General features: G+C 44.3%; 1 protein-coding gene across 6 annotated transcripts in view; it reads right to left on the reverse strand.

The window, feature by feature from the left end:
- Window positions 1-295: 295 nt before the first annotated feature.
- The window catches only part of LOC110524526 (PR domain zinc finger protein 5), a 48,185-nt gene continuing 35,146 nt past the window's right edge, over window positions 296-13,334 (reverse strand). For all 6 annotated transcript variants that reach the window (XR_016496307.1, XR_016496308.1, XM_090235917.1 and 3 more), the window contains 3 exons: window positions 8,683-8,768; window positions 2,083-2,187; window positions 296-1,386 (listed from right to left, as the gene is read on the reverse strand). Coding sequence is in view for 4 of the 6 variants with exons in the window: in XM_090235917.1 (XP_090092043.1) it covers window positions 1,222-1,386; window positions 2,083-2,187; window positions 8,683-8,768 (356 nt within the window). In the remaining 2 variants the exon portion in view is untranslated. The remainder of the gene's footprint in view (window positions 1,387-2,082; window positions 2,188-8,682; window positions 8,769-13,334) is intronic.

The following is a 13,334-nucleotide window of genomic DNA, read 5'->3' on the forward strand; positions in this document are numbered from 1 at the left end:
TGAGAAATGCGTCCGAGTGAGTCCCTCTATAGAGGGAGCAGAGAGTAGAGCAAACATCAGAGAGACTCTTTAGTGGGTGGCTTTAGATCAGGTGGTGATCAGAGTGATGACTGTGGCCTCTGAAAAAAGCAATTAAATTACCTCAGGCTCCCAGCAGACTCCCAGCCAACCCAAGAATAAGGGTTAAATTAACAACAACAAAGTCAACCATTTTAACCAACTCTCAAAGTGTTTCCGAAATACCCCAACGTCAACAGTTAACCAACACGCACTTAGAATGGACAGAATAAATATCTGTTTTGTAGGTAATGAGGCTTTTATGAAGTAAAAACATGGAACTGTGATGTGAAATATTCACAGTTTGAGATGAACAGTAAAAGAGAGGGAATGTGTAACAGTCTGTGGAATACAGGAAGGCTACGGTCTGGTCATATAAAATCTACAGAGAAATAAACATAACTGCACCATCCATTAAATACATTTCCCATTTAACATACAGGATTACAAAAACAGGAATGTAAACACAAAGAAACTACTTGATCCCTCAGAATATGAAATAACCATAAAAAAAAACATTCTTCTTTTGACAAACTGTAACAGTAACTTTGACAATGGTAATGAATTGCATTTCCAGGCAATGAGTGGGCTGGAGGAAGGGAGTAGGCTGGCTGTGTTTGGTAAACATCTTTGGCTTGGAAACTCTTTGGAAAGTTTGTACCTGGTCACAATAGTTGTGGCAGAGTAAGACACCTGAGCAGAGGTGGTAAAGGCACAGCATGGTTGGCATGAGGTGGGAACCTAGAAGCAGACTGTGGGGTAGAGACTTTTTGAACTAGGCTAGTTATTGTATTGTGCTGCATAGTCTGGAAATGTCAATCCCAAACTTTCATATCAAAATGAAATTGAATGTAAATGGCAAACAGGGAGAAATTGGCAGTTTGGAAGCAGATCAGAACTGTGTGGGTCTTGTGCCTCATGCAAAAATCCCTGTGAATTGAATATCTAATGTTCATACTCCATAATTCATACGTACAGGATTTGTTTCAATATTTAAATGTATCTTTTCTATATTCTGCATTTGCATATACAGTATTTAATAGCAACAAACACTGCTTATTGCTACATATGAAATGCATAGCAAGTCATCCTGTATGTATAACACTGTAAATATAGTATACTGTATCTTTATCTTTAGTAAACTGTCTCAAATAGATGGGTTCCTTAGCCCTCTGTCTCTCCGTGAACATTCTCCATGTGCACTTTGAGGTAGTCATTCCTGGTGAACTTCTTATGGCACAGCGAGCACTCTGCCATGGGCCTGTTGGGGTTGTGGGTCAGCTTGTGCCTGCTCAGCATCTTCTTCAGACTGAACGACAGGTCACACACCTTCAGAGGAGAGAGAAGTGTGTTAGTTAGCTCTGTTAGAGATGGCAATTATCACACCTTTAATATGGTACATACAAATCTCTGTTTTAGTAGGTCTCTGGCGGATCATATTGAATTCATTCAGTCCTAAACTAAAGGACTATGCTAGAGAGGAATATTAAGCTATGAAATCCCCATTATGAGTACAGCCAGCTAATTGAACCAATCACACGAGAGAAGGCTTCAAGGCAGAACTCATATTTTTCCAGTAAAGCAAGGAGGAAATAAATTAAAGATCCATCACAAATGATACATTTTACACCCTACAAATGACTCCATCTCAAACTATCAATCATATTAATCCTGCATTGGCATGGGCACAGCAGTTCCCCACATGGACTCAGGCTTCCCAGCATGTCTTCTTCACACTCAGATACTGTATCCTCCATTCAAAATATACAAACCATGGAGAAGTACCCTAAAGTCCAGCTGCAGAGAATCTTCAGCTTCCTGTGACCGAGTGTGTGAGTGTTTCTGTGACCGAGTGTGTGAGTGTTTCTGTGACCGAGTGTGTGAGTGTTTCTGTGACCGAGTGTGTGAGTGTTTCTGTGACCGAGTGTGTGAGTGCTTCTGTGACACACGGACACACACACACACACACACCACTTGGAGTTATGGTTAGGGTTAGAGTCCAGAATAAGGTGGTTTGAGACTCACATCACACTGGAAGGGTTTCTCTCCGGTGTGGGTCCTCATGTGTTCATCCAGACCTCTCTTCTGACTGAAGGCCTTGTTACACTCACTGCATTTATATGGCTTCTCCTGCAGGGACACACAGACAAATACACACTTTACAGACAGATCACCTCTCAACACACAGCTAATCTGTATACCATGGGTCGGCAACAGGTGGCCTACGGGCCAAAACCATCCCGCAAATGTGGATTTTTATAAACTGTAAAATCACCAAGGATTCAGCCAAAAAGGAGTTCAATTTTGGAAATCTATTACCAAGTATCCCCCCCCCCCAAAAAAAAATATGTGATCGTGTCTCAATGAAATGATTGTATTTGAAAATCTGTACACAAATACTGAAACACAAATGAACTCTCTCACACATGGAAGAAACCTGGATAACATTTAGCATCCCCAAAAAGTACCAACACACGCACACTCTCATATCCTCTCACTTCACACCCCGCCGCCCCCCAGTGAGTTTATGAAGATAAGAAATGAGAAGTTGTACAGCACCTGCAGTAGGGAAGAAATGAACAGCGTAGGAACACATCTTTTTTTATTTTGTTTTTGGATCCCTAAGGAACACATGGATCCCTAAGGAACACATGGATCCCTAAGGAACACATGGAATCCTAAGGAACACATGGAATCCTAAGGAACACATGGAATCCTAAGGAACACATGGATCCCTAAGGAACACATGGATCCCTAAGGAACACATGGATCCCTAAGGAACACATGGATCCCTAAGGAACACATGGAATCCTAAGGAACACATGGAATCCTAAGGAACACATGGAATCCTAAGGAACACATGGAATCCTAAGGAACACATGGATCCCTAAGGAACACATGGATCCCTAAGGAACACATGGATCCCTAAGGAACACATGGAATCCTAAGGAACACATGGATCCCTAAGGAACACATGGATCCCTAAGGAACACATGGATCCCTAAGGAACACATGGATCCCTAAGGAACACATGGATCCCTAAAGAACACATGGATCCCTAAGGAACACATTGATCCCTAAGGAACACATGGATCCCTAAGGAACACATGGATCCCTAAGGAACACATGGATCCATAAGGAACACATGGATCCCTAAGGAACACATGGATCCCTAAGGAACACATGGATCCCTAAGGAACACATGGATCCCTAAGGAACACATGGATCCCTAAGGAACACATGGATCCCTAAGGAACACATGGATCCCCAAGGAACACATGGATCCCTAAGGAACACATGGATCCCTAAGGAACACATGGATCCCTAAGGAACACATGGAATCCTAAGGAACACATGGAATCCTAAGGAACACATGGAATCCTAAGGAACACATGGATCCCTAAGGAACACATGGAATCCTAAGGAACACATGGAATCCTAAGGAACACATGGAATCCTAAGGAACACATGGATCCCTAAGGAACACATGGATCCCTAAGGAACACATGGAATCCTAAGGAACACATGGAATCCTAAGGAACACATGGATCCCTAAGGAACACATGGAATCCTAAGGAACACATGGATCCCTAAGGAACACATGGATCCCTAAGGAACACATGGAATCCTAAGGAACACATGGAATCCTAAGGAACACATGGATCCCTAAGGAACACATGGATCCCTAAGGAACACATGGAATCCTAAGGAACACATGGAATCCTAAGGAACACATGGAATCCTAAGGAACACATGGAATCCTAAGGAACACATGGATCCCTAAGGAACACATGGATCCCTAAGGAACACATGGAATCCTAAGGAACACATGGAATCCTAAGGAACACATGGATCCCTAAGGAACACATGGATCCCTAAGGAACACATGGATCCCTAAGGAACACATGGAATCCTACTTCCTAATCCCACACCTCATCAGTCTACCAAATAACTTTTCCTCTGTGCCTTTCACAGGCCTGTCAGGGTGTCACTCAAAAGCAGTTATTGCTCTGTGGGTGTGTTATTGTGTGTGTGTGTGTGTTTCTCAATCTAGTTGTGTGTCTGACTTCAGGGAAATAGTTTTGACACTTGAAAGCTTAGTTAGAGTTAAATAATAAGCACAGAGATAGCAAGACTTCTTGTTTGGGTGTCAGTCTTTGACAAGACTCACTGATAGCGAAATCTCTACCCATTTATGGATCAGTCGTCAAGGGTACGGGGTGAATGCAGGACGTTAGGGTCCTGGGAATAGGGCTATCATGTGGGAGGGACACATTTAGTGCCCAGAGACACAGGATACAAAAGGAGGTACAGATCAGGTTCAATGCACATGTATGCATGAGTATGTTTGTGTGTGTGAGTGAGAAAGAAACATAGAGACACCTAACATAGAGACACCTAACATAGAGACTAGAGACCCTAACATAGAGACACCTAACATAGAGACTAGAGACACCTAACATAGAGACTAGAGACACCTAACATGGAGATACCTAACATAGAGACTAGAGACACCTAACATAGAGACTAGAGACACCTAACATAGAGACACCTAACATAGAGACACCTATGGGGGTGTGTGAGCTTGGGTGTGGAGGCCAAACCAGAACATAATTGACAGTCTGTGTATTGTAAAATCTGCTAGTTTAACAGGTATTGCTTTTCTAATAAAGTATCACTTTCCCACTTTGGGGAAATCTTCCCCCCTGAATGACATACAAAACCTCCCAAAAAGGATTAAAGTTCAGAGTTTAGGAAACACATGGATGTAGAGGGGTGATGTGGAGGACCCAGAATGCATCACTGTGGCCCCAGTAACATCTAACATCTGTACCTGGTGACCTTTGCTCTTCAGCAGCTGTCCACCCTAGTGAACTTTGACCTGACCCTCTGACTGGCTGGCCTCTGAATCTGGCCCCTCAGGAGTCAGTAGGGTTATGAATGGAGGGATAAAGCTCTGTTTATTTACACAGAGAGGCAGGAGGATCATATTTCATATCAAACGTGTGGTCAATGGTCATCTCTAAACCAACATGGCATGTCCTCATCTTCTGTTACCCAATACAACATGAAACCCTTGCCCCTATACCCCTAGGCACTTCGTATAGCTCTGAAAGGATTGGAGAGGTATTAGCTATATGATGATAATTCACCTAGCCTACCAGAGGGCAAAGTGGAGCACCTGCCATATTTCTAATACCCATTTCAACTGGTCTGATCACTTAATGCTGTGATTAACCAATCAGACTGCTATACTGGATCAATAGGAGCCAGCTGAAACTGACCAATGGAAAAGTATTACAGTAAAACTTTTCAAACTGAAAATAGAGGTACTTGGAAGATTATGTTGGAACTATCAGAACTCTAGGCCAAAGTCAAACAAAACCGAACTGGCACCCCCACAGAGAGAACAAGTGGAATGTTAATCAGTGTGTTTACAGTCATATCACTCTTGTCACATCACAGAACCTTAAAGAGATTAATAAAAATATCTGACAAGGCAACATGTCAGCAGCTTTATAGGAATCACATGTATTCTCATTGTTGCAGATGGTTTGGTATGTGGGATAAACACACAATTCTAAACAGATCCATCTCTAAACTATACATTAACACTGAGCTGGAGCTCCTTCAGCCAAATGACATTGTTCTGCTGAGTATTGATGTCATCGTCCAGCTCTCTGCTGTGTATCACAGCTCGGCCCATATTTCACTACTGCAGTCACCGTGCACTGAGCAAAGACAGAGCCGGGAACTCACAAAGCCATGTCTCAATTCAAACATTAACATTTCATCAAGTCCTCTCTAGAGAATTGGAGCTGATAGGAGTTTCCCGGTCCCGCCAGCTGCCTGTTTCCACTGTACCGTTTCAGGCCAGAAGCTTTACACTGTACCTGCAGCACAGGTTCAAAGGGTGCAATGAAATGGTTTGTGCTTGAGCAAACAGGAAAGGTACTTGAAACATGTCAACAAAACCCTCAGGCCGTACCCATATGAATTAATGATCATGTTAAAAGTCATAAATAAATACTGTATATATGAATATACAGCCCCATATGGCTATAACCACAAACACAAACACACACTTCAACACACATAGCTCATGGAAAGCTGTGAAGTGGTGGAGAACATCAGTGGGTAGAGAAGTAGTGCAGAGGCACAGGCAGGAAATGACCTAATGAGAGACCAGTGTGACCATGCCCTTCCTCTTACAACACTGAGCTCTGAGTCAGGTTACACGTACGGTGCATTTGGAAAGTATACCTTCCATTTTTCCACATATTGTTAAGTTACACTCTTATTCTAAAATTGAAAAAATATATATATAATCTATCTACACAATACCCCAAAATGACAAAGCGAAAGCAGGTTTTTCCCCAAAAAATGTAAAAAACGAAAGAAAAGTATTTACATAAATATTCAGACCCTTTGCAATGAGACTTGATATTGAGCTCAGGTGCATCCAGTTTCCATTGATCATCCTTGAGATGTTTCTACAACTTGATTGGAGTCCAACTGTGGTAAATTCAATTGACTGGACATGATTTGGAAAGGCACACACCTGTCTATATAAGGTCCCACAGATGACAGTGTATGTCAGAGCAAAAACCAAGCCATGAGGTCGAAGGAATTGTCCGTAGAGCTCCAAGACAGGATTGTGTCGAGGCACAGATCTGCGGAAGGGTGCCAAAAAATGTCTGCAGCATTGAAGATCCCCAAGAACACAGTGGCCCCCATCATTCTTAAATGGAAGAAGTTTGGAACCACCAAGACGCCAAACTGAGCAATCAGGGGAGAAGGGCTTTGCTCAGGGAGGGGACCAAGAACCCGATGGTCACTCTGACAGAGCTCTAGAGTTCCTCTTTGGAGATGGGAGAACGTTTCAGAAGGACATCCATCTCAACAGCACTCCACCAAATCAGGCCTTTATGGTTGAGTGGCCAGACGGAAGCCACTCCTCAGTAAAAGGCACATGACAGCCAGCTTGGAGTTTGACAAAAGGCACCTAAAGGAATCTCAGGCAATGAGAAACAAGATTCTCTGGTCTGATGAAATCAAGATTGAACCCTTTGGCCTGAATGCCAAGTGTCACGTCCGGAGGAAACCTGGCACCATCCCTACGGTGAAGCATGGTGGTGGCAGCATCATACTGTGGAGATGTTTTTCAGCGATGGGGACTGGGAGACTAGTCAGGATCGAGGGAAAGATGAACGGAGCAAAGTACAGAGAGTTCCTTGATGAAAACCTGCTCCAGAGCGTTCAGGACCCCAGACTGAGGCGATGGTTCACCTTCCAACAGGACAACGACCCTAAGCACACAGCCAAGACAACACAGGAGTGGCTTCGGGACAAGTCTCTGAATGTCCTTGTGTGGCCCAGCCAGAGCTGAACCCGATCAAACATCTCTAGAGAGACATGAAAATAGCTGTGCAGCGACGCTCCTCATCCAATCTGACAGAGCTTGAGAGGTTCTGCAGAGAAGAATGGGAGAAAATCCCCAAATACAGGTGTGCCAAGCTTGTAGTGTCATAAGCAAGAAGACTATAGGCTGTAATCGCTGCCAAAGGTGCTTCAACAAAGTACTTAGTAAAGGATCTGAGTTCTTATGTAAATGTGTATTAAGTTGTTTTATTTGCTTTGTCATTATGAGGTATTGTGTGTAGATTGATGGGGGAAAAAAACAATTGAATCCATTTTAGAATTAAGCCATAACGTAACACAATGTGGAAAAAGTCAAGGGGTCTGGATACTTTGCAAATGCACTGTACATGCTCATCATACCAACACCAACGATACCTGTCATGTTCTCCGCTCGTATACATTCAGGAACCCAATGACTGTCTTTCAATAAGACTGCATGAGATTGATATGAGATGTGGGTGTATTCTAGTCTACCATCTACATCTCTAAGTAGTCTTCATGATCCTCCCCAGTCTTAAAGAAATTCACTGTGGGAGCAGCCTAAGTGCGGGTCCTGGCATCACCGCATTGGAAATAAGACCTTCAGCGTTCATGACTGCAGAACTAGACCAACTAGACCCTGCTTGGTGGCCTGACAGAGGTGTGTGAACCTCTATTCCTGGGTGTGTTATGTTCTACAGCTTGGCTGAGCACTGAGCAGATCAACCAAAGCATAGTACTGGAGATGGAGAGATAAGACTTTACGGACACCTAGGAGTTGGTATCTCAGGAAATACTCAACACACACTCGCAAAAACAGTAGCGTGTGCAGATTTTCCTACATCTCTAAAAAGAGAAAAGTATGCTTCAGGATATTTCATGTGACTTATTGAATAGATCATAACTCATGTTGCGGTCAGAAGTTATTTCCTAATGGCCAGCTGGTTTAGAGGTTAAAAACCCCCGTCAAAGAAAACAGCTCCAAAATGTTACTGCTATTCCCTGGCTTTCATGACAGTTTTCTTTTACTCACATACATAAAGACATACATACGCGACCACACACACACACACACACACACACACACACACACACACACACAGCGTTGTGGGGAGGTGGAGGGAATGCAATAATTTCCATGCGGGCAGGGTAACACCAACACCTCAAACTGTTCCTGGAACAAAAAGAGGGAGGAGTGTGGGAAGAGTGGGTGTGGAGACTTACCCGAGTGTGTGTGCGGATGTGCATCTTCAGACCATCATTCTTGCTGAATGCTTTGTCACAGTAGGGGCACTGGTATGGGCGCTCACCTAGGGAGAAAACAGAAGGATCAACACACATCAGAGAGAAGGAAACATAAAAAACGGCCCAGAGCATACTACAAAGACAGTGTACAGATGCTTTTAATTAGTTAAGATAAGTAGTTAAGACATATATTTGTCTACATACTAGGCAGTAGGCAACAAACTCCTTGAAACACTAAATACTATATGATGATCAAACATTAGACATACAGTACATACAGTGCCTTAAGAAAGTATTCATACCCCTTGAGTTATTCCACATTTTGTTGTGTTACAGACTGAATTCAAAATGAATTAAATATTATTTTCTCACCCATCTACAACAACCCATAACGACAAAGTGAAAACATGTTTTTAGACATTTTTGCAAATGTATTGAAAATTAAATACAGAAATATCTCATTTACATAAATATTCACACCCCAAATAGGGCAGATCTGAGCTTAAAAGAAGAATTGGAGGTATAAAGAAAGGGAGGGAGAAAAACTAAGATGTTGTGCTGCACCCGGCCACATACAGACAGAGCTGGGCCTCCAGCTCTATGCAGCACCACAGACAGAGCTGGGCCTCCAGCTCTATGCAGCACCACAGACAGAGCCGGGCCTCCAGCTCTATGCAGCACCACAGACAGAGCTGGGCCTCCAGCTCTATGCAGCCGGCCACATACAGAGCTGGGCCTCCAGCTCTATGCAGCACCACAGACAGAGCCGGGCCTCCAGCTCTATGCAGCACCACAGACAGAGCCGGGCCTCCAGCTCTATGCAGCACCACAGACAGAGCTGGGCCTCCAGCTCTATGCAGCACCACAGACAGAGCTGGGCCTCCAGCTCTATGCAGCACCACAGACAGAGCTGGGCCTCCAGCTCTATGCAGCACCACAGACAGAGCCGGGCCTCCAGCTCTATGCAGCACCACAGACAGAGCCGGGCCTCCAGCTCTATGCAGCACCACAGACAGAGCTGGGCCTCCAGCTCTATGCAGCACCACAGACAGAGCTGGGCCTCCAGCTCTATGCAGCACCACAGACAGAGCCAGGCCTCCAGCTCTATGCAGCACCACAGACAGAGCCGGGCCTCCAGCTCTATGCAGCACCACAGACAGAGCCGGGCCTTCAGTTCTATGCAGCACCACAGACAGAGCCGGGCCTCCAGCTCTATGCAGCACCACAGAGAGAGCTGAGGAGGTCCACTCTGCCACTGAGCCTCCTGCTAGCTGGAGCATAGATCTGGTTCTTCTGAAGGCCCCTCTTCTCCCTCCAGCCATGCTGCCTCTGATGTGTTTCTGATGCTCTTCCATGCAGGGAAACTCTTCTTCTCCAGGATGTAGGTCCTCACAGGAACTATCGACGATGGGATTCTATGGGTCTCAGGTTTGGGGTCGAGGTTATTTTAATGAAGATGTGTTCTGAGAAGACCTTCATTGTCCAATGATGAAGCAAAGCAAACAGAACCCCCACAAGCCTTCTCAGATTAGTAAAATACCACTTTATCGTAATAAATGTAACACACATCTGCCTAGAGTTTAATCCGAGAAAAGTATTATTATTAGTCGTGTGAGAAAAGCCCCCACAATCAGTAGTACCGCTTGTCACGTGAAAGACCAGAGTCAAAGAGTAAGGACACACTACAATCCATTAGGGGTGTGAACGTTAAAACATTTAAACCAAATTGAATCTTTAACGTTAAGAAAAAAATCCCAAATTGAAATTGCAGTGCCGTTATCACAAAACTACCACTAACAGGTCCCGATCATCATCATAAAGGGGAGAATTGTAACATATAGGCCAACCTAACGCAACAAAGGTGTAACGTTAGTAAAAGTGGATGCATCTTTCAAATGATTTGCCACGGATATAAAGCGCTCCACAAATCATCGTCATTAAAATTTTGGGGAAAAAAGCGCTGATTACAGGAATGATTGCAGTTGATAAGCAGTAGCCTACTATAGTTGATAAGCAGCCAATGTCAGTGGCCTACTATAGTTGATAAGCAGCCAATGTCAGTGGCCTACTATAGTTGATAAGCAGCCAATGTCAGTGGCCTACTATAGTTGATAAGCAGCCAATGCCAGTGGCCTACTATAGTTGATAAGCAGCCAATGTCAGTGGCCTACTATAGTTGATAAGCAGCCAATGTCAGTGGCCTACTATAGTTGATAAGCAGCCAATGCCAGTGGCCTACTATAGTTGATAAGCAGCCAATGTCAGTGGCCTACTATAGTTGATAAGCAACCAATGTCAGTGGCCTACTATAGTTGATAAGCAGCCAATGTCAGTGGCCTACTATAGTTGATAAGCAACCAATGTCAGTGGCCTACTATAGTTGATAAGCAGCCAATGTCAGTGGCCTACTATAGTTGATAAGCAGCCAATGTCAGTGGCCTACTATAGTTGATAAGCAGCCAATGTCAGTGGCCTACTATAGTTGATAAGCAACCAATGTCAGTGGCCTACTATAGTTGATAAGCAGCCAATGTCAGTGGCCTACTATAGTTGATAAGCAACCAATGTCAGTGGCCTACTATAGTTGATAAGCAGCCAATGTCAGTGGCCTACTATAGTTGATAAGCAGCCAATGTCAGTGGCCTACTATAGTTGATAAGCAGCCAATGTCAGTGGCCTACTATAGTTGATAAGCAACCAATGTCAGTGGCCTACTATAGTTGATAAGCAGCCAATGTCAGTAGCCTACTATAGTTGATAAGCAGCCAATGTCAGTGGCCTACTATAGTTGATAAGCAGCCAATGTCAGTGGCCTACTATAGTTGATAAGCAACCAATGTCAGTGGCCTACTATAGTTGATAAGCAGCCAATGTCAGTGGCCTACTATAGTTGATAAGCAACCAATGTCAGTGGCCTACTATAGTTGATAAGCAGCCAATGTCAGTGGCCTACTATAGTTGATAAGCAGCCAATGTCAGTGGCCTACTATAGTTGATAAGCAGCCAATGTCAGTGGCCTACTATAGTTGATAAGCAACCAATGTCAGTGGCCTACTATAGTTGATAAGCAGCCAATGTCAGTGGCCTACTATAGTTGATAAGCAACCAATGTCAGTGGCCTACTATAGTTGATAAGCAGCCAATGTCAGTGGCCTACTATAGTTGATAAGCAGCCAATGTCAGTGGCCTACTATAGTTGATAAGCAGCCAATGTCAGTGGCCTACTATAGTTGATAAGCAACCAATGTCAGTGGCCTACTATAGTTGATAAGCAGCCAATGTCAGTAGCCTACTATAGTTGATAAGCAGCCAATGTCAGTGGCCTACTATAGTTGATAAGCAGCCAATGTCAGTGGCCTACTATAGTTGATAAGCAGCCAATGTCAGTGGCCTACTATAGTTGATAAGCAGCCAATGTCAGTGGCCTACTATAGTTGATAAGCAGCCAATGTCAGTGGCCTACTATAGTTGATAAGCAGCCAATGTCAGTGGCCTACTATAGTTGATAAGCAGCCAATGTCAGTGGCCTACTATAGTTGATAAGCAGCCAATGTCAGTGGCCTACTATAGTTGATAAGCAGCCAATGTCAGTGGCCTACTATAGTTGATAAGCAGCCAATGTCAGTGGCCTACTATAGTTGCAAGGACTGCAAGCTCCATTTGACACGTGACTCGAGCTACTGAAACAGGTGCGTCTTTCTCATAAATATTGCTTTTCACCATTTACTCCTGTTTCAACAGGGTGTTATTCACTACATAATGGGAGTTGAGACATAGTGTCCACATCACTAAGGAATTAACATGGTCCACACACACCAACACAGCCGTGAAGAAGGCACGACAACATCTCTTCTCCCTCAGGAGGCTGAACAGATTTGTCATGGACACTCAGATTCTCAAAAGATTCTACAGCTACACCATTGAGAGCATCTTGAGTGGCTGCATCACCGCCTGGTATGGAAACTGGCATTCATCTACAAGGCACTACAGAGGGTAGCGCATACGGCCCAGTACATCACTGGGGCCGAGCTCTCTGCCATCCAGGACCTCTATACCAGGCAGTTTCAGATGAAGGCCTTAAAAATTGTCAAAGACTGTTCTCTCTGCAACTGCACGGTAAGTAGTAATGATGCACCAAGTCTGGAACCAACAGGACCCTGAACAGCTTCTACCCCCAAGCCATAAGACTGCTAAGTAGTTAACCAAATAGCTACCTGGACTACCTGCATTGACCCCTTTGGCATTCACTGCAGATGTGGCCAGTGAAATGGCCAGTGAAATAAATTGCAATGTCCGTACTGTGAGACGCCTAAGACAGTGCTACAGGGGGACGGACGGACAGCTGATCGTCCTCACAGTGACAGACCACGTGTAACAACACCTGCACAGGATCGGTACATCTGAACATCACACCTGCGGGACAGGTACAGGATGGCAACAACAACTGCCCGAGTTACACCAGGAACGCACAATCCCTCCATCAGTGCTCAGACTGTCCGTAATAGGCTGAGAGAGGCTGGACTGAGGGCTTGTAGGCCTGTTGTAAGGCATGTCCTCACCAGACATCACCGGCAACAACGTCGCCTATGGGCACAAAACCCACAGTCGCTGGACCAGACAGGACTGGCAAA

The sequence above is a fragment of the Oncorhynchus mykiss genome, chromosome 5, assembly GCF_057628025.1.
Source record: "Oncorhynchus mykiss isolate SJ-2025 chromosome 5, ASM5762802v1, whole genome shotgun sequence".
In the NCBI taxonomy this organism is placed as follows: Eukaryota; Metazoa; Chordata; class Actinopteri; order Salmoniformes; family Salmonidae; genus Oncorhynchus; species Oncorhynchus mykiss.